Source organism: Lampetra fluviatilis, chromosome 13, assembly GCF_964198595.1.
Source record: "Lampetra fluviatilis chromosome 13, kcLamFluv1.1, whole genome shotgun sequence".
NCBI lineage: Eukaryota > Metazoa > Chordata > Hyperoartia > Petromyzontiformes > Petromyzontidae > Lampetra > Lampetra fluviatilis.
Genome location: NC_136287.1, coordinates 4,627,191 through 4,655,050, shown reverse-complemented (window position 1 = coordinate 4,655,050; position 27,860 = coordinate 4,627,191). Strand labels below are relative to the sequence as shown.

The 27,860-nt window shown below is 47.3% G+C and overlaps 1 protein-coding gene across 1 annotated transcript in view; it reads right to left on the bottom strand.

Annotated features, from left to right (window-relative positions):
• Positions 1-236: 236 nt before the first annotated feature.
• The window catches only part of PRDM6 (PR/SET domain 6), a 58,359-nt gene continuing 30,735 nt past the window's right edge, over positions 237-27,860 (bottom strand). Inside the window, exons 4-8 of the mRNA XM_078861865.1 lie at positions 13,500-13,627; positions 9,139-9,263; positions 7,617-8,070; positions 3,437-3,613; positions 237-351 (exon numbers count right to left, since the gene is read on the bottom strand). Of these exons, the coding sequence (XP_078717991.1) occupies positions 237-351; positions 3,437-3,613; positions 7,617-8,070; positions 9,139-9,263; positions 13,500-13,627 (999 nt within the window). The remainder of the gene's footprint in view (positions 352-3,436; positions 3,614-7,616; positions 8,071-9,138; positions 9,264-13,499; positions 13,628-27,860) is intronic.

The window sequence follows — 27,860 nt, the reverse complement described above, 5'->3', positions numbered from 1 at the left end:
TCTTCCTCCCCCCCCCAACCAACCACCATCACCACCACCACCACCCCCAACCCTCTCGTCTCCACTCCCGTTCTCCTTGTGCTTAGTTCGATGGCACTGATTGAAAAGTGTTGGCGATGAGGATCTTTGGTTGTCCGCCGTAAGTGCCGGCGACGTTTTAATCAGGGCGTTTAATTCCTGCCCGGTGGGCGGGGGTGGGGGGGGGGCACATTCCCCCCCCCCTCCCCTCCCGTCAGTCAATCCACCTCGATCGATTCTCCGCAGTCGGCCGGGGCCTTGCATTCGTTGGGCGTGCGCTGGTGGCGGCTCAGCTGCGTGGCCTGCGTGAAGCTCTGCTCGCATCGCTCGCACCTGCCACGGGGGGGGGGGGGGGGGATGAGAGCGGCCGTTTCTTAATTCATCATCATCGTCGTCGTCGTTATTATTATTGTTGTTGTTATTCATGCTATGCTTGTGTACCCAGGACTGTCTCACTTGAGTGTCATGCCTCTCTTTTTCTGGGAGGGAGCCTGTTTCAGTAGGGGTGAGGGTGTTGGAGGGGAAGCGATTGTTGCTGTGCACAATCCCAATTGAGTATTGTTTCAAATTTGGCAAAATTGGACCATGACGCCGGAACATAATGGCCTCCTGTTGTGAATGACATCTCGGGATATTTGACGTCCGATGCGAAGCAGACGGCCTCAACCACGAACCTTGGCAACATGCAGCAAATGGGCTCCCGCTCGGTCATGTCACTGCCCCGTTAAAAAAGAGAGTAAAAAAATGGCGCAATTCACACGTGGTTGGTGAAAAATAGCGAGAGGAATTGTCCCACACATTCTCAAATATGGAACAAAAAACCGACGAGTGCGTCAAGAAGCGCGGGGAGATGAATGCGCGCGTGGAATTGCACAGGGAGGCAGAAAGAGAAGTGTGTGGATTGGAGAAGACACGAAAGTTACAGACATCACATTGCACGTTCAGTGAAGTAAAGAGGGCCTTGGGGCAGGACACTTCGCTCGAAGGGATGATGGCCAGTGGTCAAGACGAATCTCGGAGTGGTAGCCAAAAGAGAGAATAATAAAATAGGCTCGTGCACACGGTTCCCCGAGGGCTTGCGGCATCGTAGGACAGCGAAAAGATGGCTATGGCTTTGAGAAGCCTTTACCCATCAGGGAGTCAATCATGGATGATAACGATGGTCATATACGCACGCAGAGCTCTGCTCAAACTCATTCGCATCGATGGCAACCGTTTAGACACTTTAAACAGGTTTTAAGTCGCCACCTGTGTTTGCGAGGTTTATCCATATACAGCATCGGGTGGTCGCGGTGTATCGCTGTTGGCTTTGAGCAGGTGGTGTTGTGTCACAGAGAAGGCTTTGGGGTTTAGGTTATCTGCCTACGCGTAAGCCTATAAAATGTGGATGCTATTCTTGCTTGTCTGGATGTCTTGCCATGGGTTTTTAGTTGAAGACAGACACCGCGGATCGCGATCACTCCTCGATCTGTTTACCATTGCAGGCGTGTAAATTGTGCCTTTTAAAGCCTTTCCAGAGAAATTATATCCGACAACATATTGCCTCGCATAATAAGTTGGCTCTTACAGTGACACCGAGTCTAGACAAGCAGAGAGAATAAACTCGTGTCATATTTTATATCGTTTATTAATAAGTAACGCCATTACTAATGTACAGCAGTTTGCAATCCACCGCTAGACGTGTCCATCACGGGGGATACGTGACCATACTTCACGCTGGTCAGTGCAGCTTGGCGAAGGGGGTGTGGGGGGTGTGGCAATATGAATGTAAAAGCCACATTGTCATATGCAGCGGTGTGTAAAATAAATTATTTTGCTACATTATTTGCTTTATAGGTTTCTAAAAACAACAAAAACTCAACTGTTGTATTTCACCAGGTAAGGTCCACAGAGCTATACATCTCTTTTATCAGAAGCGACCTGGCCACAAATGATAGCTCAACGAAGTGGCTTATCACGTGGACATTTATATCAGCCAAATACTCCAAACATACGTTTCTAAATGTGCGGGGAAAAACCGGAGGACCAAGGGAAAAATCCACGCGACCACGGGGAGAGAGAGAGAACATGCAAACTCCAAATGTACGGTTCCTAGTGGAGGGCACGCGCGGTGGCATCGTGGTTAGCGTGCTACGTTTTGAACCTGGCCACCGAAATTCGACTCCCGGCAAACGGCCCAAATTAGTGGGCGAGGGATATTAGAACCCGGTCACAGCCTCCGCCCTCCCATTCATCAAGCCGCACTGATCAGCGTGGTGAAGTATGGTCAAAGCGCCCCGCGACTTTCACTGCGCGGGGGGTGGGGAGCGGGGGAGGTAATGAACAGAGGACGCCTGGAATTTATTTTATTTCCTTTATCAATTCCTATTAGTGCCGTGCCACCCTGGGTTAGGGTCACTGTCAGATCACTCACGGGTCCATCAAAGCCTCTTTGGCCGAGGCACGATTTCTCACGGGACGCGTGACCTGCGGGGGGGTGGGTTGCGATTAGTGTCTGGGAGCCGCATCAAAATCATCTCTCCAAGATCAAACCGTGAGGGCACCCCCCCCGCCCGCCCGCTCGCTCGCACGGATCTTCTCTCACGGCTTTCACATCAGTCGTCAGCGTCACGAGGGCGACGCGCGGCCTTTGATGGTTCGCGACCTGCCCGGGCGCGCGTGTGCGTCGTGAATTTTATTCGAATGCACGTTCATGCACTCGGGGGGTAGAGAGCCGTTGGTCAAAATCCATTGAAAATCCAACGCGCGTGAGTGGTGTACGTTTTTGTCTCTCATCACGATTATTGCTGAACACAGGCCGAAAAGGCACAGGAAACGCCAAGCAACAAACAGCGCTATTGAAGGTACAATAGGTATCAAAGATAAAGAGTTATACACATGTATTGACTTGAGCTAGGTTATTACAAGAGACTGGGAATAGAGACAATTGGGAAGTGGAACAGTGCGAGGAAAGACGCAGTCGTGGCCTCCGGCGTGGTGGTTGAAGGTGAAACAGTCAGTCTGGCAACACCGAGCTCTCAGCATGGGTGGACGAACCAACGAGTGACGTTCATGGGAACTGTAACCATAGCAGTAGCTATAGAAGAGTGACCGCAAACACTAAAACATCAAGTAGCCGGGATATATTCAACAACGATGCACAATTTCAATGGCAATTCGCCGGGCGGTGGGTGCTGCGTAAACTTTTGTGCCACCACACAGGGTTAGCTACTACTGGGAGGGAGCGGCGGGGGGGGGGGGGGGTCCCTTGATTAGACTGCAGCAGGGCATGGGGACGGTTGAGATGTGACAACGTAAGGCGCTCTGAGTTGCGGAGGTATTCAAGCGAGCACCCTTTGAATGCAATGAATTCCTCATCCTTCTCGTTCCACCCGCGTCGTTCACCGTGAGCGAGCGAGCGAGCGCACGTGCAACTCACTTGAAGGGCTTCTCGCCCGTGTGCGTGCGGATGTGGTTGTTGAGTGTGGTGGCTCCGGCGAAGGCGCGCCCGCAGTAGCCGCATTTGAACGGACGGTCACTCGAGTGGGTGACCACGTGATTCCGCAGCTCCGAGGGCTGGGAGAAGGACTGTGCGCAGTGGCCACACTGGTAGGGCCTGCGGGGAGAGGGGCGGCAGAGGTTCAGAGACTCACCGCCACACAGACTCACACCGACACACACTCGCATAGACTTGCACAGACTCACACAAAGACTCATCATTATACAGACTCACACCGATACACACTCACACCGACATTCACAACGACACAGACTCACACAGACACACAGGCACACCGACACCAGACTCACAAGAATACAGACTCATCCCAACAGACTCAGAACAGCACAGTCTCACAATACACACTCATAATAAAACACTCACCTCAACACAGACTCACTCCAATACACAACCGTATCCCAACACACTCACCCAAACACACTCACCCCAATACAGACTCACCCCAATACACTCACCCCAATACACTCACTTGTTGTACTTGATAAGTTCAAGTCAATGGATTAAACACTCTTCAAATTCCCCATACATACATTCATGACGTGAAATAGTCCATAATCATTCACCAGTATCTGTCCAATTCTGGATGAAGACCTCTCCAAGCCGTAGCTATCTCTCATAGTTTCAACGATGTCACCATCCACATAGCATCCTGCACGCAAGCTGATTTCATTGGTCCATCTCTGCGATGGATGTCTTCTCAGGCATGTTTCCTCCTTTGACTGCCTATCTGCCATGAGACTTAACCCAGGCGATACTCCCTTCAAGAAACGTGTCCTGCCCATGCCCAATAACTTTACTTTGAAGTGCTGCAATTGTACGTTTATACACTCCTAACTGGTGCAGTTTTTGTCACGTTTTTTCTGACAGCTTTAGTGTCACATTCAATGGCAGGGGAAAATTACGTTGTAAACAGATTATGGGGATTGAATGTTTTTAAGAGTTTGGCATAAGACTTGAAGCAGTTGAGGACTTTAGGCAGACCCTGCCGAATCAGCAAAACAAACCATCCTCAGGGCCCTCATTTTTGCAGGGCCTAAGTATGAAAATTTTAGTTTTGAGATGATTCTGTTTGTAAGAATACATTCGTGCCAAACTGAAGTTTTCTAGTCCTTGCTGAACACCATTCGAATTTACGGAAATTTTTCATCGACATTTTATTTTAAAAATGCCACACGGCATATGTCAGTTGACTACCGAAAGGCGTAATTATGTGAACGTTTACTAAATCCAACGTTTCAGATGTTTAATAATAACCAGCAGTTTCCGAAAAAATATGAAAGTGTTGGTAGGCCATTAGACAAAGCAGACAACTTGTTAAAGGTTGTGACATGAAAAGGATTTGCTAAAAATAAAAATGTTATGAATACAAAGTTTATTTTAATACGGTACGGTAATACATGAGCTTGGATTTAAATGCAACACCTTACACACACATGTACACAATACGCAAACGTTTACCACTGCAACGAGGCTATGTTTAGTGTAACTGACTAGATTCACATAGATGTATGTGTGGACATCTACACATATATTGCATTATAAACGTGCAAATAACCCGTCTTAAAATTAAAATATTAATTTCACGTAACAAAATTAAGCCGATCTAAACAGTGCATTACAATATTTAGAGTGGTGCAGGTAAAATACTACGTGTTTCTAAAATGACCTCTGTGGTCAAGTGTAAGGGAGACAAACATTCAGCGACAGAAATAAGAACTCGTGGATTAGAGAACGCACAAGAGTTTGAGACGAAGTTCAAACTGTTAAGAAGAAAAGTGGCAGTGGGCAGGACGCGTCGCAAGAATGATGATGGAGTGGCGGTCAAGGATGGAACGTAACACGTCCAAGAGGATGTACACTGTGGAGACGGAGCAATGAAATCAGTTTGCGTGCAGCATGTGCTTGGTGGATTATTACACCGCAGGACCGCGATGGATGCGGCACGGTTTGGAGAGGCCTTCATCCGGCAGTGGACTGGTCATGGCTGATGACGTTAATGCAACAGATACAAACAAATAACTTTCCTTAGCAATGGGCACAGCTTAACTCTACTTCCAATCTACATCACAGTGAGGGTTTCATCACGTACATTGTCAAGCTTGTTACATTTATTCAGTATAAGAAATGCATTTTGTACGTGCAATGGGATGATCGAATGTAATTTTTGCCGCGTATCAGCAAGTATAAAAAAACGTGGAGTGCACTGTGTGCTGTACCCGGCGATCTGAGTTCTATTCCCGACCATGGCCCACATCAGTGGCGAGTGATGTCTGAACTGATCCTGCGCCTCCCCTCACATCACCAATCCGCACTGACCAATGTGTAAAATTATGGTGAAACAAACTCCAATAACCAACACGGCATGGGGCATCCTTCATCCAGCGGTGGATTGGCAAAGGACTGTCAATTATTAATCATTATTATTACTATTAAATGTATGCCTACGTAGCATGAGAGACCTGCGATTGTTGTACAACGTGTATAAATGTTGTTGTTACGTTCATGAAAGTAATCACGTGGCAAACTTACAAAGTAGAAATTGCACCGTCCCGATGTTGTGTCCAGTATGAACACGTATTTTCCTTAACGCTCTTTTAGGATGTGAAACCCCACGCAAATCTTCTTGGTTCTTTCGGTAAAGTCACGTAGGAGGGAAATAAAAAATAAAATAAAAAAATAAAACATAATAAAATACAATTATCACGACGTTTCGACCACAAAGCAAGCAGCCGTCCTCAGGGTGAGAATTGTATTTTATTATGTTTTATTTTATTATTATTATTTTTTTATTTCCTTCTAGGTGACTTTACCGAAAGAACCAAGAAGATGAATCCCTGCAGTCACGAAAGCTTTAAATCGAAACCCACGCAAAGGTTTTTTTTTGCGTGTGTTCAAAGCGCGCTGAGATTACGCAGAAACCTGTTGTGTGGGTGGCCGTGTTATCAGTTTGTTAAAAAAAAAAATCCAGTGCACAAAACTCCGAGCTGTCAGCTACCGCCCTGGGAGTCGTGTGCTTGACGCCATATGGCCTGATGCGAGAGCTCTGATGCGAGCGCGCTGATGCGAGAGCCCCATTCTCTGTTTTCATCTCTTGGTCTGGCGATAACGGGAAGGCCTCGCCAGCTCCACCACCACCACCACCGTCCGTCCCCCTGACTCTTTGTCAATGCAATTGACTCAGGGCGGTGACACGGGCCAAACACCCAAATGGATTTTTTTTGTCTTTCATGTGACCATTTGTAGGTTAGGCTTTTTTTCGGACCTGCCAGAATTACACCATCGATTTCTGCGATCCATTGTAACAATAAACGCGCTGCAGGAATCAAGGTGTGATAACGACAGCTTGAAACAATGCGCCAAAGCAGACTAGAAAGTAGCGCCTTCTTCTTGGTTCTTTCGGTAAAGTCACGTAGAAGGGAAGTAATAAAATAATAAAAATAAAACATAATAAAATAATAAAATAAAATAATTATTATTATATTATTATATTATTTTATTTTATTATTATATTATTCTATTATGTTTTATTTTTATTATTTTATTACTTCCCTTCTACGTGACTTTACCGAAAGAACCAAGAAGATGAATCCCTGCAGTCACGAAAGCTTTAAATCGAAATTTAAGTAGCGCCTTGTATCCACTGTGCTTTATAACTGATGGCACATGCTCGCATTATAAAGCGTCAAATACCAAGATCCCCCATATAACCTTTAACAGGCTGTTACGGCAAGCGGTGTTAGCACAAAACGGTGGTGTGGCTCGCATCGTGCCCAGCCACCTTTGTCTCCCCAGTGCTAATGTTCATACAGCAAATCAGGTGCTCATTTAAGGCTGAGTCGGCCTAGAAAACAGTTCAGTTATTCTCCACTGATATCACCCATGGCAGGGAATCGAAATCGGGTCGCTGGTTTCGTAGCACAGCGTGCGAACCACTCACTACCGCTCCCCACACCAAAATGTCAACACACGTTGTCACATACACATGCAGCAAAAGTAAAGGGCAAGTGCGTGTGCGTGTTAATGTGTAAATGCGCGTGTGTGTTCGTGCTGGTGCGCGCTCACACTGTTCAGTGGAACAGTCTGATTTGGGCATTGTCACCTGCTCTTAGGAGTGCCATCAGCCATCCTGGCACTAACGCACCTGTCCGGGTTCTGCGAACACACGTGCATCTGCAGCAGGATTCGCTGCGTGAAGGTCTTGAAGCATTGGCCACACTTCCACAGGTGCCAATCACTGAACTCCCCACCCAGCTGGCTGGTGGACGTGGGACTCGCCAGCACCTTGTGACCGCCGACCCCACCGCCCCCTGCGCCACCGCCGATCCCACCCAAGCCCATGCCAGAGCCGGGACTGCCGCCCACGCTGGCGCTGCCGTTGCAGCCGTAGCTGTAGGCCGCCCCGGGCCTGTCGCCCTGCGGGTACGACCTCCCGGCGGCCGGCAGGGCCTGGCTCGGCCAGTGCACGGCGGGGGGCGGAAGCTTTCCCACCTTGCCGAAGGGCGACAGGGCCTCGTGCCGCGACATGGCTTCCGCGGCAGACAGGGGCACGTTTGCTGCAAGAGAAGATTCGATCACAATCAGAATATCTTATTTATCCCGGAGGAATCTGATGAGCTGTGAAGCTCTTTTTCACAGATGTCCAGCAAACTAAACTATTTTTTATTTTAATAGGTAAGGCCCACTGAGCTGCATCCCTCTTTTTCAGAAGCGACCTGGCCACAAATGATAGCTCAACGAAGTGGCTTATCACATGGAAATTTATAGCAGCCGGAGGATCCGGAGAAAACTCCACGCGACCATGGGGAGAACATGTAAACTCCAAATATGCAGCAGGCGTCAGGATCGGGATGGAACCCACGACCTCCAGGCGAGGTAGCTAACATCTCGCCACGCCAGCGAGATGTAGGGGCGGGTCAGCAAGTTTAAAGTGTGTTACGTAAGAGAAGGTGAGATGACTCTTTCCGCTCCAGTCAAATCGCACCGAATGATGCGCCAAAGCTTGCGGCAGATGTCGGATGTTAAGCGGGGTTCAGCGTGGTGAGCACTTAGATGGGAGACTGCCAGTGGAATACACCACAGGCGTGGAGGGCGTGGGCTACAGAGTGGCCAGGTAATGGCAGCGCACCTGTAAATGTAGACATCTGTGTGGCGCTCTGCGTGTTACTGCCTCTGGTTTTCTCCCACAAGCCACACACTCATTATTGGCCAAACATCCCAATACAGGAGCCTCTTGAAACTTTTGCTTACGTTTTGAAATGTAAGACTCTATTTCATGAAAGGTAAATTAGGAATGGCATGGTGATTCTGCAGTTGTGAAATGCCACGTTACGAGCATCGAGAAGCCAGTTTAAATCGTGGCTGGCTGGCCAGATTTGAACCCAGGATCTCATCACCGTTGCCATCTAAGTTTGTCATCGTTCCGCCGCATCTCCCGATTCGTGCGGTTGGCTACGTACGTGTGCGAAAGAAGTTCAACATACATACACACGCACGCAAGAGAACTCGCAATAACCAATGAGAGATCCCTTAATCCGCGTCGCGTGTCGCCACGGATTTTCCCGGCGAGCGCCGGGGTATCCACGGCCGCTGGTGGTGGGGGGGGGGGGGCGAGGGCCCCGTACCGGTGTCGTCCTGCGCGACGTGCTGCAGAGGGATCCCCAGGAAAGAGGCGTACGACTCGTCGTACCACACCAGCAGCTCCGAGCCCCGAGGGATGTCGGCGCATGCTCGGTAAAATATGCACGACCTGCACAGGGTCGTGGGGGAAGAATGGTGGGGGGGGGGGTGAAGCGCTTGAGGCTCAGGGCATGATGAACGAGCCCGTCGCGAAGCGGCCCCTGCAGTTTGTTTTGTGTTCGCGAGCGAGCGAGAGAGAAAGCAACGCGTAGTTCGCCACAACGGGATCGGTAGGGGCAAGTGGGGGGGGGGGGGGGGCTGCCTTCCTCCCGGCTCGGCTGAACCTGCCTTCGTCAAACGCCGGCCGCATCTTCTCGCGCCCACGCGCGCACACAATTAACCACCTCCTTGAAGGTGACCTTTAACTTCGTGGCATCGGTGGCAGGAAACTTTGAGCAGGAATATCGCTCCCGTCGTGGTTTGTCCCCCCCCCCCCACGGACAAACGCCCTCCCCCGCCACTGCTAAGCTCGTTCGGCTGATTAATTTCGAGTCGGTTGAATTTCTGTTTAGAGTTTTTTTCAGTGTTTTTTTTATTTTTTACGAAACTCGCAAACGTGATACATTTTTTGCAGCAAGCGTGAGCCAGCGTTACCGGGAGAATTCATTGATAATGCATTACGCTCTAAGTGAAAACGGATAAACGCCGAGGAGATAGAAACTGCGGGGGAATGGCACGCGCATTAGCGAGATATCGATCGCCGTGCGGCTCTCGATCGCCGTGCCTGTGAGATTCTCTTGTTGCGCCGTTAGGGAAATTATGATCGGCAAAAAACAAGCTCGTGAAGCTGTAGGTCACGGGAGATGCGCAAGTCATGGCCAGTTTTTCTAAAAGAAGGAAATGACTTCAAGAGAATTATGCGAGGACGTCACCCCACGCAGTCCTGCGACACACTGTGTTCTCTCGCGTAAATGCGACAGATCGGAGGAGAGCCGTTATCGCACGTGATGATTTATAGAACGTCATGAATTATCCAGATGGTCATTTTTATACGCATCTCCCAAACCAGACATACATAAACATACAATTATACGCACATAATGTGAGTGCAAATAGTTTACATTGGACGCACATACTTGTCTGTATAAAATAATATATTTTTAAATGCACCCATTGTTAACATACGGCGAGGTGTAAGTACAATAAACACTCCAATGCTTTGCACGTTGATAAATTACCACATGCCACGTTACATGTGAGAACGTTCAGTTCAGAGTGAAATGTTTGGCTGTTTCAGTTGTACGTGGCGCTCTAGCAGTCTCTTTTGTATCACACCCAGTGCTGGATTCAGCTAGTGTGGGGCCTGTAGCATAAGTTATAAAGGGGTCCTAAATATATATACAAAAAAAACATTTTTACTTGCATAGTAAAGCAATTGTATTGTTATCATTTTCTGTACAGCCAGATAATACGACAAATCGCTAACCTTAAACACCCAGTCGTTCATTAAAGTTGAAGGCAGTATAGTACTATAGTAATAAAGCAAGTGCAGAATCGCTGCACCGGAATTGATAGCTTGAAAGCATTTAGCGCGGGGCCCTCGAAAGTGCGGGACCCGTAGCATGTGCAGCTACTTGTGCTACTAGAATAATCCGGCACTGATCACACACACACACATCTGAACCCGGCCGTCTGAGTTTTAAACTCAGCCACAGCTAACGCCAGCGGCGAGTGGTATCTGAACCACGAGGGGCACGTGCCATTCCCGTGAATGATTCTTTCATAATGTCTGCCACAAGTAAACAGGAGATGTCAGCGGTTATCGAAGCGAGTTATGAACCCGACGAGCTGAGTTTGATTTCCGACCACGAGCTAACGTCTGTGGTGAACGATATATCTGAACCGGTCCTGGGCCTCCCCTTTCACCAACCCAGAGAGGCCAGCGTGGGCAGCATACGATCAAACAACACCTGACAATTAAAAGACATGAGAAGCCCTTCCTTCCAGTAGTGAATTCACAAAGCGCTATACATTATAATAATAATTAAAATGTATTCCTCTATATGCCAGGCCAAGTCTTTTCTTAAGTGAGGCATCTCTGCTGCTGTAACCCACAATACGCTAATCTTGCAAATGTGGTCAGCGTGACCTCGTTGGCGTGGCCTCCATAAATCATCGGTAGCACTAATAGAATTTAACAACGCGGCTTTGACCATTACAGAAATTGATGACGATGCATCACAAACGATTCCTGGAAGAAAAAAAATGCGCGTGTTTTTTTGGTTTGTTAATTAACATCTTCATGGTATTCAATGTCAAATTAGAATGTTGGCATTGACACTTGTAACTGACCGCTCCGATTGTGCACTTTGTTTGTTTGTTTGTTTCTTCTGACCAAACTAGAATAGCGTAGAAAATAGTTAAAAGTCGAACCTTATTTCAGAATGCATGGGGGGGGGGGCATTGAATGGTCTGTATTTAAAACAAGGGCGATGTTGTGTTCTCCAGATTACAAGATGATGCGGAGAGTAATACGCACCCCGAACTTGTGCCCAGCGTCCAAAAAGTTCTACAAATCTTTTGACAAACGAACACGTACACTTTACCCGATTACATGACACACCCCAAATGATGCATTATAATACAGGGGGGGGGGGGGAGGTGCGTCTTATGATCTGGAGGATTCGTTAAATGCAATTGCAAATTGAATGGCGATTAATTAACAAGAAGGTAAAGGGCAGTCTAGAAGAACAAGTATGTCTCTCCTGTGCCAAGATGTCTAATGAGAGTATTACATAATTGAAATCAGAAATGGCCAGCATAATGAAGCTTGGATTGCAGCTCGGCAAGGCTCCTGATTGTGAGATCATGAATCCAAAAGCTGGCCATGGTCCATACTCTTTGGTTCTTTCGGTAAAGTCCCGTAGGTGAAAATAAAAATAATAATAAAAATAATAAAAATAAAATAAAAATGAAAATAACTAAATTAAATGACGAGTGTCCACTCCAGCAAATTATTTCTTGCTGTGGCTGTCCTATCTGATGACGGAGACTTATGTTGCTTCCGAAACGTCGTGATAAAATGTTATTTGCATTTTTATCTCATTATTTATTTATTTTATCTTCACCTACGTGACTTTACCGAAAGAACCAAAGAGCATGGATCCTTGCAGTCACGAAAACTTCAAATCTAGAATTAACTGGCCATGGTCAATTCAGCTCATTATCATCACCGCACCAGGATCAGTAAAACCAGCAATGATTAGTGAAGGGGCCACCAGTTAATGGTAAAAGCAACATTGGTGGTCCTGTGGACACTGGTCCCTTGCCATGGGAATGTGTAATTTCCACCACCAGCTCACATCTGCGACATGATATGAGCACTTCTCAATGTCAATTTGAGATTTTCACACACGGATGCCGACGCTTCTTCGGTATTTTTTTTTTATCAGGGCTCCATTCCTCATCAAATGTTTTCCCGGTTGCTGCGAAGCTGAAGTAGGTCACACGTGACTATTAGGCATAGCCATAACGACAACTGGGTTAGTTTTCTCAGCATTGCCCTTTTGTTGAGGCAGCTGATATCTGGAAAAGCTGTGAGTCTTACCAGGACTTTAAAAGTTGTGGAATAATAACGAATCACTCAAGGCAATGCTTTTACATGAACTTCTCCCCCTCTTCCAGTATTGTGAGATATTCTGCTTCTCGTGATATGTCCTGTGTTTTTACGATGACATGCTGGTGGATAGGCGTGCTGCAGCTGATGTGCCGACATATTTTACGGGTCACAAATCTGGACAGACCTGGCTGAAATTAATCCCCGGGTTGTAAGCGTAGGAAAAGAGCAACGAGGAAGTTCGAGATCAAGTTGAGGAGGAGAGAAGCATAGCAGCAACAATTCAGTCTGGTAACGGAAGGAAGATTTGCAAGAAAAATGTTGGGAATGCGCGATGAGAAGGTACTGTGGCTTTAAGGGATGCTTTTAAAACGACTATTTACAAGACATTGAGAAAGAAGCCAAGATGCAGAAGGCTGCTGCTTGATGGCTTGAACAAAGGAGGGGAGCAAATACGGCGAAACAAACTAGAAGAAAACTCACGATCAGACAGGACGGAGGGATTCATTGTTCATTTTTGCGTCAGACCGACGCGTGTGTGTGTGTCGTGCACCCTCCTCCACCCGACACAGCGGCCGAACAATTAAAGCCGTCAGGCGAGCAAAACGTGCCAAAAACGAACGCCTCCGCGCTAAACCTGGGCTCAAGAAAACTCGAGCCCAGGCCCCCTGTCGTTTGGCAGAGGACTAAGGGAAGGTAAACGTGGACCCTGCGGGCAGCGACGCAACAGCGGCGGTCGAGGCTGCGTACTTGTGCTGCAGGACGGAGAGGTTCTGCTCGGCACGGTGGCGGGCACAGCGGATGTAGCGCATCCAGCTGCTTCGTCCGGGCTCGCTGCCATCCAGGAAGTGCAGCAGGCACCCGTCGCTGTCGTACACCTGCACGCGTCGCACGCCAGAATTTCCAGTCAAACGGATCGCTCATCGCCCCCCACCGGCCCGATATCCGACGATCTATTCCGCATGTCGGGAGCGGGACGTCGCATGCACGCGCACGCTGTGCTCGCGGCTCAGATCGCTCGTGAAGCCGCAAGCAGGCACTGTGTGTGTCGGTCGTGTGACGACACGCTGATTCAGCAAAGTGCAATCCCGCACGCATGACACACGCGTCGAATTGCACGCGTACATTTTTTTTTAACAAAGTATGACTCGTGTTAAAACTTTAAGCGCACGATTTAAATAAGGGTATGCACATTCCAGTCCTAATGAAGTGAACAACAAACACTGTTTGGATGGCTAGAAAGAGGATTGAGAAAGTTCGAGGGCAGATTCGGGAAGAGAGAATGCTGATCGAAATGATCCAAAAGAGGCAACACAAAGATTGCGAGAGCTCGATGAAAGCAGAATCCATACGGGTGAGGGATGTTGGAACAGAGGCCAAGAGCCAGGAAGAGAAAGATGCTGCTTCATGGCTTGAAACAAGGAAGTGGGGGGAGGGGGGGGCGGGGGGCTACAGTGAAATAAAGAAGAGGGCTCAAGATCGGACAGGATGGAGGAAGTCAAGGATGGAGGGAGTCAAGGATGGAGGGAGTCAAGGAGATGACATTGTGCATATGACTCGGGAAAGACGACTGGACACAACTCTACAAAAGCGAGAGGCAGAAAAAGCGTGGAACAATGAAAGCGCGACTGATGAAAACGAGACACACATCGAGTGATTCGGTAATCGAATCACAACTCTCAATCATGGCAATTCATTGCGGAGGTCAACTGTCGCACACTGATGGTAAGTGCCGTATGCACGCATCAGGCAAGTTTGTGAACGTGACGTCAAAAGTATAAATAGACCCACATTCATTCACTTGTTTTAAATAAAACTAGCAGCCGGCACATCCTTTGGACGTGGGCGTCCGTTCGTCTCTGCGGTCAGCCAGCAAAACTTTTTTTTACAGAATAGCGAGGGTGCTCGTCGCTGAACGAGGGTCCTCCCCCACCCCCAACACCGCACCTCCCCATCCAGGCCCCCCCCCGCCTCATCCAACCCGCACCGCAACCTGCACCCTCCTCCTCATGTACCCCTTTCCGCACGTGCCCCCCCACCCACCCACCACGGCCCCCCAACGCACCCCCCACCCGCGCTATCCCTCGGCGTGCCCCGCCCCCCCCCACCGTGCCCCCCCACCATGCACCACCTGCCCTCGGCGTGTTGACCTCTAGCCGATCAGAGCCCGCGCCGTGTGGCTCATGGCCAGCCAGCCGGCCAGCCAGCCGGCCAGCCAGCCGGCCAGCCAGCTAAACTTGGTTTGTAATCTAACATGATACCTCCTCGCATAAACGCACTTATTCTACGCGATCGACCGATTCAAGCACGGTGTCTACATCGCGAGGCTGCGTAGAATCGAGGAGGAAGAAGAAGAAGAAGAAGAAAAAAAACCCATTCCAGTGGCCGGGTCACCGCGTTTCGCTTGCGCTGCAGGACGTCGGCAGCGGGGCGGCCACCGCGCGCGCGTCGGTGGCCATCGCGCGCGCGTCGGTGGCCACCGCGCGCGCGTCGGTGCGCACTAATTTGCAGAGCGGGGCAGATGGGGCCGGGAGGGCAGGACAGGGGGAGAAGGGGGACAAAGGTCGCGAGGGTCGAGGTCTGCTAAGTAACGGGACGCTCTCCCCTCCTCCGCCCGGGCCAAGGTCCCATTGCGAACGGGGGGCAACGCGGGACCTGATTAGGGCTGGAAAACTGCAGGCACCTCATCCATCACCTTTTTGTTTGGGGGGTGGTGGGGGGTGGTGGGGGTGGTGGTAGTTGGCTCGCCTTAATCAGGGCCAGTGCGCCTGACTGGGGCGGGGCAACTCCCGGCACGCGCGGGTTAATGCCACAGACAGCACGGTGAAGCGGCGGTCACAGCCGCATAATCCCCGAGTCAGCACCCATCATCACCGCGCGGACCCTCATTGCGGAAAATGCATGCGTTACATAACAGAGACGGAAGACAAAGATAACCTCCCCCCCCTGTCCGCCCGCCCGCCCCACACCGTATAACCCGACACAGGCTGCTGGGGAAAGTGCTCTGAGCGAGAAGATGTGAAGGCCGAAACACCATTTCAAGTTCTAATTTCGAGCTGAGTTGAACTATAGGTGACTGAGAACGGGTTCAGATCTTGGCGACTGGTGTTTGCCGTGAAGCGAACGCGGTTCGCCGAGTTCGGAGTCCAGGGCACTAACTACAACGCTTCCACTCCCCCACAATATTACACGTGTGTTAGATGACAACACACAAACACACGTCCACTTACACAATAACACACAATTGCATGTACAGGGTAGGGGCATAATGCCCCAAGAGGCAGACGCTTCAGAGAACGACATCATCATACGTTATCAAAAATAAGCAGAAATATACACGAAGACGATTGCTTGTGTTGCGATCGAAACGTCGTGATATTGTTATTATCTTGTTATTTGTTTCTATCTACGTGGCTTTACCGAAAAACCCAAAGAACAGAAACAGATATAAACAAATACAAACCCGCCATACAAACACACCAGAGCCATGCCGGGCAAGAAACTTGCACAGCTGCCCTGTATCTCTGCGCTCAGACGCGGAAAAAAACCGCTCTTATCCCCAGGCTCCTCGCACATTCGCTGAAAGGGTTTGCGTCATTGAAAGCGACGTGGCCTCAAGTCCGCGCAGTTTTTTCTGCAGTGATGGCACCCCCCCCCCCTCCTCGGCTATATTTTGCGCCCGTCAAAACTCGCCAACTCGGCGTCGTATCTGAGACTCGTGCCACTCAAGCCGGAGCGACTTCTCCTCCGCAGCTGGCAGAGTCAGCCACCAGCGCGGGTTTATCTATCTCACACCTCGAGCGGTGGCGTTTTCCCACGGAGGAGGTCACGGGCTGAGAGGCAACGCTGCACGGTCCAGCGTGCCACACGCGCTGAAGCACTCGAGTTCTGATGACATCAACACCACCTCTATATCCACGTTGCCTCGGGCTCTATCTGACGTGGGCCACTCTCCCCGGGCCCTTGATTGGCTCACTCTTGAGCACACTTCCCCACTTTGTTAATCGAGTGGCTGACGTCACCTCACTTTGCGAGCGAGGGGCCAACTTCACCAAAATAGCCTTGGGCTCACGGCCTCGTGATGACGTGGGACAGAGGTGCAAAGCGGGTCGAGCAGTGGGGGTGTCTGGGACATCGCGCGCCCACTGCCGCCGCGATCATCGCGACGGCTCATTGAACGCGCCAGCCACGTGCGCGAGCGTCGGCGATGACGATGAGGCTCTATTTGATTTGACTTTTCTTCTTGGTTCTTTCGGTAAAGTCACGTAGAAGGGAAATAATAAAATAATACAAATAAACCTTCTTGGTTCTTTCGGTAAAGTCACGTAGAATGGAAATAATAAAATAATACAAATAAAACATAATAAAATTATTCTCACGACGTTTCGGCCACAACGCAAGCAGCCGTCCTCAGGTTCTGACAGGCCTGTTCTTCACCTGAGGACGGCTGCTTGCGTTGTGGCCGAAACGTCGTGAGAATTATTTTATTATGTTTTATTTTTATTATTTTATTTTTTCCATTCTACGTGACTTTACCGAAAGAACCAAGAAGATGAATCCCTGCAGTCACGAAAGCTTTAAATCGAAATAAAAATAAAACTTAATAAAATACAATTCTCACGACGTTTCGGCCACAACGCAAGCAGCCGTCCTCAGGTGAATAACAGGTCATTCAGACGCTGTCTTTCCGACAGACCTGTTCTTCACCTGAGGACGGCTGCTTGCGTTGTGGCCGAAACGTCGTGAGAATTGTATTTTATTATGTTTTTTATTATTTCCCTTCTACGTGACTTTACCGAAAGAACCAATAAGATGAATCCCTGCAGTCACTCGAAGATGTTTTCTTGTTCGTGTTTATGTTTTTGTTTGTTGCGGCTGCACCCGATTCAAGAGCCGAACGGCTCACATGGCTATACCAAATAAATGAAAGTGAAACTGAAAACTGAAATAGGCTGATCAAATACAGCACACGTGACCCGAGCTGCGTTTAGCAGCCCAGTGCACGTGATTTAACACACGTTGCATGATACAGCTGCTATACACAACACTCATTACCCGTTAACATTACCCTATTATGATCTATGGGGGGCCAGTGCATCCGATAAAACTCATTTTATCCGCGGCTCCACTATTGCAATTATTGGCGAATTATCCGTGATTCTTTGGCCTCCCTGCTCATTACGGCAGATAAGAGGGAGTTCTCCTGGAATAAAGTAATTCAAGCGACAGAGCCACGAGCAGAAGCAGAGGCACGCATCCGCCTGACGCTCATCCCTGCTGGAGGATGAAGGTCCAAGAGAGCGAGCGAGAGAGCGAGCACACCCCCCCCCCCTCTCTCGCACGTGCACACAACGCACCAGGTCACGGGGGGGTTTGATTTATTGCCTCGCCCGGACCTGGATCTGAACACAGTGCAGGGCATTGCCTCCTCCAAAAAGGTAACGCTAATTAAGCGATAGAGGGGTAATAATGGTTGACAGCGCTCACAAACACTTCATATCTGTGCCCCGTGGCCACCATCCATCATGCGCGGGGGTGGGGGGGATGGCGCGGGGTGGGGGGGCAAGGGGGGGGGGCTCTCGTGCCATGCCCCAAGAACTATTTCAGTCTCGGCCCTGAAGAGGGGCCCACGACATTGGAGTGGGTGGCGAGAAGCCGCGCGCGTGCGTGGCAGTCCCCGCCGCGTGGCACTCTCCACGACTCGGCCGTGTCATGAAACGTTGGGGAAAGTCGACACGCTGGGGCGGGTTTTTTGTTTGGGGGGGGGGGTTCGACAAAGGTGCGCAGCGTTCAACCAGTGCGGGATTAGCCCAGTAGCAAAAGTAGCTACATGTGTAGTAGCTACTACATGTGTACTAGCTACTACATATGTACTACATATGTAGTAGCTACATATGTAGTAAAGGTGCGCAGCGTTCAACCAGTGTCGAATTAGCCCAGTAGCAAAAGTAGCTAAATGTGTAGTAGCTACTACATATGTACTACATATGTAGTAGCTACTACATATGTAGTAAAGGTGCGCAGCGTTCAACCAGTGTCGAATTATCCCAGTAGCAAAAGTAGCTAAATGTGTAGTAGCTACTACATGTGTAGTAGCTACTACATATGTACTACATATGTAGTAGCTACTACATATGTAGTAAAGGTGCGCAGCGTTCAACCAGTGTCGAATTAGCCCAGTAGCAAAAGTAGCTAAATGTGTACTACATATGTAGTAGCTACATATGTAGTAGCTACTGCATGTGTAGTAGCTACGGGCCCCGCACGTTCAAGGGCCCCGCGCTAAAAGCTTTTAAGCTATCAATTCCGGTTCAGTGATTCTGCACTTGCTCTATTACTATAGTACTATACTGCCATATTATTTGGGTCTTTAGGTAAAGTCACGTAGATAGGTTGAAATTAAAGGCGACCGCCTGATGACAAACGCTTGTGTTGCGATCGAAACGTCGTAGTTGCATTATTATTTTATTATTATTATTTTGAACCTATCTACATCACTTTACCGAAAGACCCAAAGAATATGAATTCCTGCAGTCATGAAAGCTTTAAGTCAAGATTTACTATACCGCCTTCAACTTTTATGAACGACTGGGTGTTTAAGGTTAGCGATTTGTCGCATTATCTGGCTTTATAGCAAATGAAAAAATACAACTACTTTACTATGCTAGTAAAACGTTTGTGTTTTAATATTTACGTGTGTTGTTTTATTATTATTTAGGGCCCCTTCATAACATATGAACTTGATACAGCAATCGTGCTGTGACGGTTCCACCTGAAGACGGAAGCTTGTGTTGCCTCCGAAACGTCGTGATTTTTTATTTTACTTTAATTAATTTTATTTTTTACCTACGTGACTTTACCGAAAACACATAAGAGTATGAATGTTTGCAGTCACGAAAGCTTCAAATCTAGAATTAATATGCTACACGAGCTTAATCCGGCACTGTGTTCAATGTGTGATGCGTGCGTATGGTTACGTTCTTTTGTTGTTGTTTCAATAACGAGGTGGGGCTTAGTGGAGTCAATTCAGTTCAACGTGGCACCGGGTAGGTGCGCAGCTGCTCTGCATTCGCAGCTATCGATGTACACAAGTCGACGAGTGTTTAAGGGACTCCTCCACTGAACACTTGGGAGTTTTGGAACATGGCAGGTGGGGTGGGTGGGTGGGTGTTTGAAAGGTAACTACCCCCCTTCTGGACAGGTCAGGCAAGCTATATGCCCATAGTTTTACGTGCACCTTTTAATGGGATATGGTCATGTACAGATACAATTATTTTTAATGATTAAAATGTATTCTTAGAAATCACAATCAACTACACTTTACAGTTTACTCAAATTATAAGCTAAATATCTAAGTGATCCATTTCGTCTGGTGCAGTGACCTACAGCTGAGTAGTACAAACAACAGGACGAACATGAGAAACAATACAAACAAATCGTGAGCCCCGTATCGTGACGATCAATTGAATCCCTGCGGGCGGTGAATCATTGCACGCTTGTCAGATGGCTCAGGAGATGAGAGGGCGGCTCGCAATCGGAAGCTTGCGAGTTCAAAACCTGGACTCAGCCCATGATCCCTGCCGGGTCGATAAAATAGGGGGTGGCTAGATGTTGACTACCTCGCCTGATATACAGGAGGACGTGGGTTAAATCCCGACCCTGACGCCTGTATACGTGGAGTTTGTATATTTTCCTCACAGTCGTGTAGATTTTTTCCGGATCGTCCAGTTTTTCCCTCCGCATTTAGAATCAACATGCGTTTAGAATATTTGCCTGATATAAATGTCCACGTGATAAGCCACTTTGTTTAGCTATCATTTGAGGCCAGGTCGCTTCTGAAAAAGAGCTATATAGCACAGTGAGCTTTACTTGGTAACAAAAAAAATAGTCTACTTTTTTCGATGTTAGTACAACTTTGTGGGGAAGTCAACAATGGTTGCCCTATGGCTGGACCTGCTTATGTGAATGGAAATGTTGAATTTTCACCACTGGCTCATTTGAGCAGGAAATCACTTTGACTTGATGTGGGCCCTCTGGCCACTCGGATCTCCAGCTTAAATATCATTCCCAGCCACGGACACACCTGATGTGGAGTCAGCAATAAGAGTTGTAGTTGCCTCGAAACATGTTATGATATCTGCTGTTCAAAACAACAACTTCCCAGTCATCATCAAGTCCACGTTTTTGTATAAAAAAAATGCACTCGCTTAAATAATGAACTAATTTAGTGGCGAGTGGCATCTGAACTGATACTGGTCCCTCCACTTTAACCAAAAGACATTGACCAGGGTGGTGAAGTATGGTCACACAACCCCCATGACCAACACGGCGTGAGGGAAGGCCTTCATCCATCGGCGGATTGACAAATGATTATACCTCTTTTAAAAACGGATTAATGGAATGGTCATTCAAAAAGCTAACAATATTCGGATACTTAACTTGTAAGTGGGTTTATTTAAAATTACGCAGCTGTGAACTTAAGTGAACGTGATAAGCGATGAAGTGGCTTTGCGAAAGAATTATTTAAGTGAGCTCCACACTTAATTTGTTACCACAAAATTATCGCCTCCTTAAAACAGTCCAGATTTTTTCCTCTCAAATGACACATCGCTAGAATATCCAACATTTTACATTTCGCATTAAACTCTGGTTTGATTAAAATGCGACTGGCTCATATTAGTTAAAAGTAAACAAAATTCATCTCCCTTGAATCCATACAAAGCAGCACATAGGTGCACCACAAATAGCTCTTTTAAGACGTTATTTACAAACATTAGTATTCCCAAGACCATTGGATATGCGAGCACTCTAGAGGCATTGACTCTGCATTCAGAAGTGTAGCAAAATCCAATTTTCCACTCAATTGACTTTCAAACTTGTGATGAAAAGCCCATTTGACCAAACGTGGCAAAATACAAATGAGGCTTTTGGCACACGCGAGAAAAAAAATCACCACCACTTTTTAAAGTCGAGAGAGAGAGAGAGTGAGAAAAACTCTGTTTTTGGGAACGTATAAATAAATTGATGGACTTTTTTTTCTTAAACTGGCACCACTCATTTAACACGTTGAGCTCAATAAATTGCGTGTTGTTTTAAATCGACGATACATTTTCTCGTGACTTGCACCGAAATTCGCCCAACGTGGTGCATATAAACAGATGCACAGCGCAATCAGCATCCCAGAAATAATAATAGGGGTAATAATTTTTCTTTCTTAAAGGAACCCGAGCAGTGATTATCAGTCACTCGGTGTTTACATTGGGCCTGCCCAATGTTTAGCCTTCACTTTTAGCTGCACGAGGGCTCACGTGGGGCTGCGAGAGTGGACGCCACAAGTTACCATTCAGGAAACTGCTTCCCTGATGTTTTATTAAAAGCATTAACTTGAGACCAACTACAACCGAGCAAAAAAAAAACGGCGAGGCTTAAGAAAACATGTCTAAGATATAATGCACAGCTGGGTAAAATGAGTGCCTTTTCTTCATAACTTTTTTTTGTGTGTGTCACTGCAGGGTGTCTGGTGTATTAATTGCATTGCCTCGTATCCAGCCGAGTATAACAGACCATGCAATTGTACCACTCGGCGAATAGTTTATTGCCCAAGAAATGGTATAACTCAGTTAGGAATTGTTGTGGTCCATAACAGCAGTTGCTTTATTTTTGTTGCTCACGTAAGTTTCCTGGGGTTGTTTATTCTCCCATTAAAGTAAGGGTTTTTTTGCAATTAAGAGTACATCAGTTTTTTTTACAATTCTTAAAATGATATTTTCAAGTGAGATATGTTCATTCAATCTAAACGATAAAAGTAGGTACGGAGCACACACACACAAAATGACTCCATACGCCTAAAGTACCTTGCAAGAGTCCTGTGGAAACGGCTGTCCAATACCGCCACGTCAGTGGTTGACAGTGGCACGGGCAGCTCACTACCGTATTTGCACAGGCTTCTCAGAAATCGGTCCACTGCGAGAACACCTCTATGAAATGCCACCACAGGGGAAAACAGATTAGAATGGTGGTTTAGCAAAAGGCGAAGCAATTTGCTCCATTGCACGCGCAGTCCCAACGCTGTGTGGGGAACTCGCGCGGGCCCCGCTTGCTTCCTGCAGCAGCGAGGGAAGGCAAATTAAGTGTGGCCTGCAGAGGCTCAGCTGACGGATTTGTCCGTGACAGCCGCACGTCGCTCACGGCCGGCCGACCGAGCAATGAACTGACTCACTGGTCGACTAATTCAGCAACGAACCATACGACTGGCCGATTAACGAAATAACTGACCGAGCAAGAAACCAATTAAGTGACTGACCAACTGTCCAATTAAGTGACTGACCGATCGACCAATTTACCAACCAACTGACTAAATTTCGATTTAAAGCTTTCGTGACTGCAGGGATTCATCATCTTGGTTCTTTCGGTAAAGTCATTATTTTATTATTTCCCTTCTACGTGACTTTACCGAAAGAACCAAGATGATGAACCAACTGACTGTTTAAACGATCGACTGACTGACCGTCTGACTGACCACTCGGCCCGACCCACTGGCTGACTGATCAACCAACCGACCCGATCGACCGACCAATTAACCGACCAACTATCCGACGGACGAACAAATTAACAAACCAACGAACGCACCGACCGACCGACCGTCTGTCTGACTGACCAATCGCTTGACGCCCTCCTCAATGCGGGTGAACGCGAGGCGCAGGGCCGCCCGCCCGACGGGGGAACCCTGCAGTCGGTCTGCGCTAACTCACGCCACTTCCACGTGGCTAATTTTTGTTCCACCTAATGAATTAACGGATTAATTGCCCCCAACGGCGCGAGCGCATTCTGACTCAGTCCCGGGCGCAGTGTTGGAGGCACTCAACACAGGATACAATTGTTGGCGTGAGTCAAAGAAGTGGTTATTAGCCCTGTAAGGTTGTAATGTACACCGGTGCGTTACTGCAGACGAAGCTGTGTGGGGAACTATTTTGTAAATGTCAAAGTTTATTTTTTTTCCAATATATATAAAAGCTAAGGTTTTTAAAAAAAATTGTGTTCCCTTCAATTAATAATTAAACAAATTACCATCCAGTAAAAACTACAGTTTCATTAAGTCAAGGTCTCCCTCACAGTGATTTGCCAGTAAGTTGGTGTATTTTAGTTTTCAATTAAAAGTCCAAGAAGTAAACATGTTCTGCCCGTGCGTACAATACTCTATTTATTTAAAAAGCAATTATTGAATTTATTTTTTTAAATACTTCTGAAAATTGTCGCATTTGTTCAACACCGTGTGGTCTTTATTTAAACAGAGGTGGGAACGGATTGTGGAATGAAAGGCTTTTTTACTAATTTCACACGTCTTGCACAAATACATTCCAATTATTATTTTCTAACAACTGTTTCTCTGTTTGTCTTAGTCCATATTTCTCCGAATTAAAATTCTAAGGGTCCATTCTGTTATGTAAAATAAGTGTTTCATATCGCATAAGATAGCTTTCTGTAATATTTACAGTTCATAACTGAAAGGAGAAGGAAAGAATAAGAACATTAATTTAAGTTCTTTATCAGAATTAAACATTAAGCCAACAAATGATATGTCAAACATTTTCATACTCATAACACTGTTGAAATATTGCGTGATATACATGGTTTTTTTTTATTATAATTTTAATGGCAGGGGCTATGGTCACGCAGCAGTTTCCTCACTACGCTATGGATCTGGCAACCTGAGTTCAATTCTAAACTAAACTATTTGAACTTTTTTTATTTTATTTTACCAGCTATGGCCCACTGAGCTGTATAGCTCTTTTTCAGAAGCGACCTGGCCTCAAATGATATGCCAACGAAGTGGCTAATCACGTGGAAATGTACAGCAGCCAAACACTCGAAACGCGTGTTGATTCTAATTTTGGAGAGGAAAACCGGAGGACCCAGATAAAAATCCACGTATACAGCAGGCGTCAGGGTCGAGATTGAACCCACGAACTCCTGGATAACAGGCGAGGTAGATAACATCTCGCCTGTTAGCCACGGCTAACATCAGCCTTGAGGTGGCACAGTGGTAGCATTTGTGCCTCACAAAAATAATCCATGGGTTTCAATCCCAACTCGGGCTTCTTCTTGTGTGCAGTTTGTATGTTCTCCCTTGTTTCACACGGGTTTCCTCCAGGTGCTCTGGTCTTCTCCCATCAGATAAAAAAAACAATGTAACCGGTATTGGTCAAACATCCCAATGGTGGAACATTTTACCTGCATATCACTCAATTTAGATTACACACAGCAAGACCTTTCTGAAAAAGAGTTGAGCCTCAGTGGGGATTTCCTGGGTAAAACAAGCTGAATAATAATAATAGCTGTGCTCGAAATCTGAACCACATTTGAATGTTATGCGCCCTGCTTTTGGTAACCCATACTGACCAGCACGGTGAAGTATGGTCAAAAACCTCCACCACCATACCGAGACGATGTGGGGAGGCCTTCACTAAGGGAAATAATTTATTACATCGTTTGAAAAGTATTTGGCAAATGATTAATTAATGTGAAATTAAAAAAAATCCATATCAGCAAAGCACGAATTGCAGTGAATTTTAAATCAGGAGCATATAACGTTACAATGATGTCAGTGATACGTTTCCCAAAAGGCTTCCACTATGACATCACGAACTTTCGTGTGAGGGCAATATAACTCAGAGAAAATGTAACACGGTACTTTAACGTTGTGCGATGTATTCAACATATTGTTTAATATATATATACAGCCGTGACATTAAAACTGCGCTTATTGCTGGTCAGGATAAATCCTCACGCTACATCGATAATGTAGCGAACCATCGTTCCTCTTGTTTTTGTACAGCGCAATTCTGGCATTGAATCGGTCAATGTCATTGTGAATACGGCGCAAGAGAAGAAGACGGAAAAAGTCCTCTTAACGTGCACACTTATCCATATTCCATTACGCAGTGATTAACTTTAAAGCCGGTTTCAGTAGCGGCAATCAGTACCTACGGCATGAGCAGGACAGCTGCTTTTAGTTGTGCGAAGGGGCCTTTTTTGTGTGTGTGTGTGCCATGATTGGGAGTTAATTCTACTCCACAACAACAGTTACCCCGACGTAGCGCACACTGGCAAGGGGACGAAACCACTTAACGTATCAGCTTTGATAGCTCTGGACAATTTATGGCAATTACTGCAATTTTCTCGTGCGTCGTTCTGTCTTTGACTGAAATAAACCGGAGCCCAGCGCCGGAAATCTTTAACATATGTTGATTGCTACTGGAAATCAATCACTGACGGGGCCAAACTTAAATGCGTCCAATACAGTACACACAACTACAATAAACACACGCTGTAATGAATTTTGTTTCCATTTAAACAAAGTGGGTTATTTTAAGGCAATTGCGCGTAAAAAAAAAACTCCTAATGATTGCCGTTTAAGGATTCGCAAACACAGATCGCCTCTGGAAAAAAAATAATCCCAAGCCATTCACGAATGGAGTGCGCGCGGCAGCTTGTCAGCAGGATAAATGTTATTGTCTGGATTTTTTAATATTTCACTCCTTTCTGACAAAAATAAACAAATGAGAACTTCAGCGTGTAAGTTTATTTGTAATATTTTTTTTTTGGACGGAGGGGGGGGGGGGATATGCCGGTAGATACTACACGAATAAAAAAAATAAACGAGCCTATTTTTTTTTCCCTTGCGCGGTGCCGCAACGTGACATTTTACACCATTTCATTACGGCGAGTTTTAACCATTTTTTTGTTGTTGCCGTAAAGAATGGCTAAAGCAACAGAGCTCTCATCCAGCCGTGATTATGATGTTGAACTTGGACCAATTTCCACGCGTGTGCGCTCTCTCTCTCCCCCTCTCCTCTTTCTCGTCTCCGCCACCCTCGCTGCTTAGCGCGACGCATCAACGGGGACGCAGCGAGAAGGGGTCCCTCTCCTACCGCGCGCGCGTGCGTACGCGAGATAGATTTTTGTGTGCGTGTGTGTGTGTGTTGAAGCAGGCAATAGGGCACTGTGAGAGGCCTCTGAGGGCTTTAGTGAATTTCTTTTTTTTTTAAACATCCTGCAATTATTACACCAAAGGTGGCAGCCCAGTGACTGCTTGAGCTGACCCTTGCATGTTTCACTAAACAGACGGTTGAAACTCTATCCTCTGGTTACAGCATCGAGGCTGTTTTTATTCCGTGACAAGTTTCAGCACTTGTTATTTTGGCGTCAGAGGAATTAATGGCATCAAGAGGAATTGCAGTTGCTTTTTTTCCCCTCCCTTCTCCTCCTCCTTCTCGCCTTTTTAATGCACGCCTAATATACAGCTCTCGAAGAGGGTCCCCGCTGGACGTAAATTTGAGCATTTTAAGTGCCGTGCGTTTCCCCTGCCAGGTTCCTGCAGTCTGCTTGAGGTTGTGCCAGTTAACGGGCCGTCTCTCTCCTCCGTTGTGCGATTTCTCACCATTGTTTTCATAGCGCGGCAAATCACGCTATTGTTGCCGACCGCCGCCGCAGATTGCGTCTGTGTTTTATTCCGTGGCCATGAACACATGAATAAAGTACCGTGCAGCTCGTACCGCACTAAACAGGATCTATTATTATGGTTTCATTTAAATGCCCGCATGATGGAGAGCAGAAACAGTGTAATGCAATATTCTTTTCTTTTTTTCACGCGCACATTCAAATGTGTGAATTATTTGTCGTAGAAAAAAAACCCAATAATAATCTACATTTGTGCACTTTAATGGGACTCAGTCTTGTCTTCATCTTCCCTGTTCCCTTCAGGCACACATGAGGCACCGGGGGAGGGGGGGGGCAGGGTGTACGGCAATCTCCAGGGAGTCCAGGCCCGGCCCAGGTCACCCCCGTCTCCTGCCGTGGCTGACTTAACTAATCACGCTGGCAATGACTGTTTAGACACCTCCGGCCTGAACTTAAAAATAAAAAATCGCCCTTCCCAGCACCAAACCTACACGACCCTCCCCTCCGCACGCTCCACGTAGCCCCAGTGACTCTCGCTCGCTCGCTCACTAACGCAAGTCGCGCACGGTCACCCGTTCCGTTCCCACCGATCCCACACATCCCTCCCGCCCGCCCGCCCGTCCGCGCGCCGCTCACCACCCTTCAACCCAA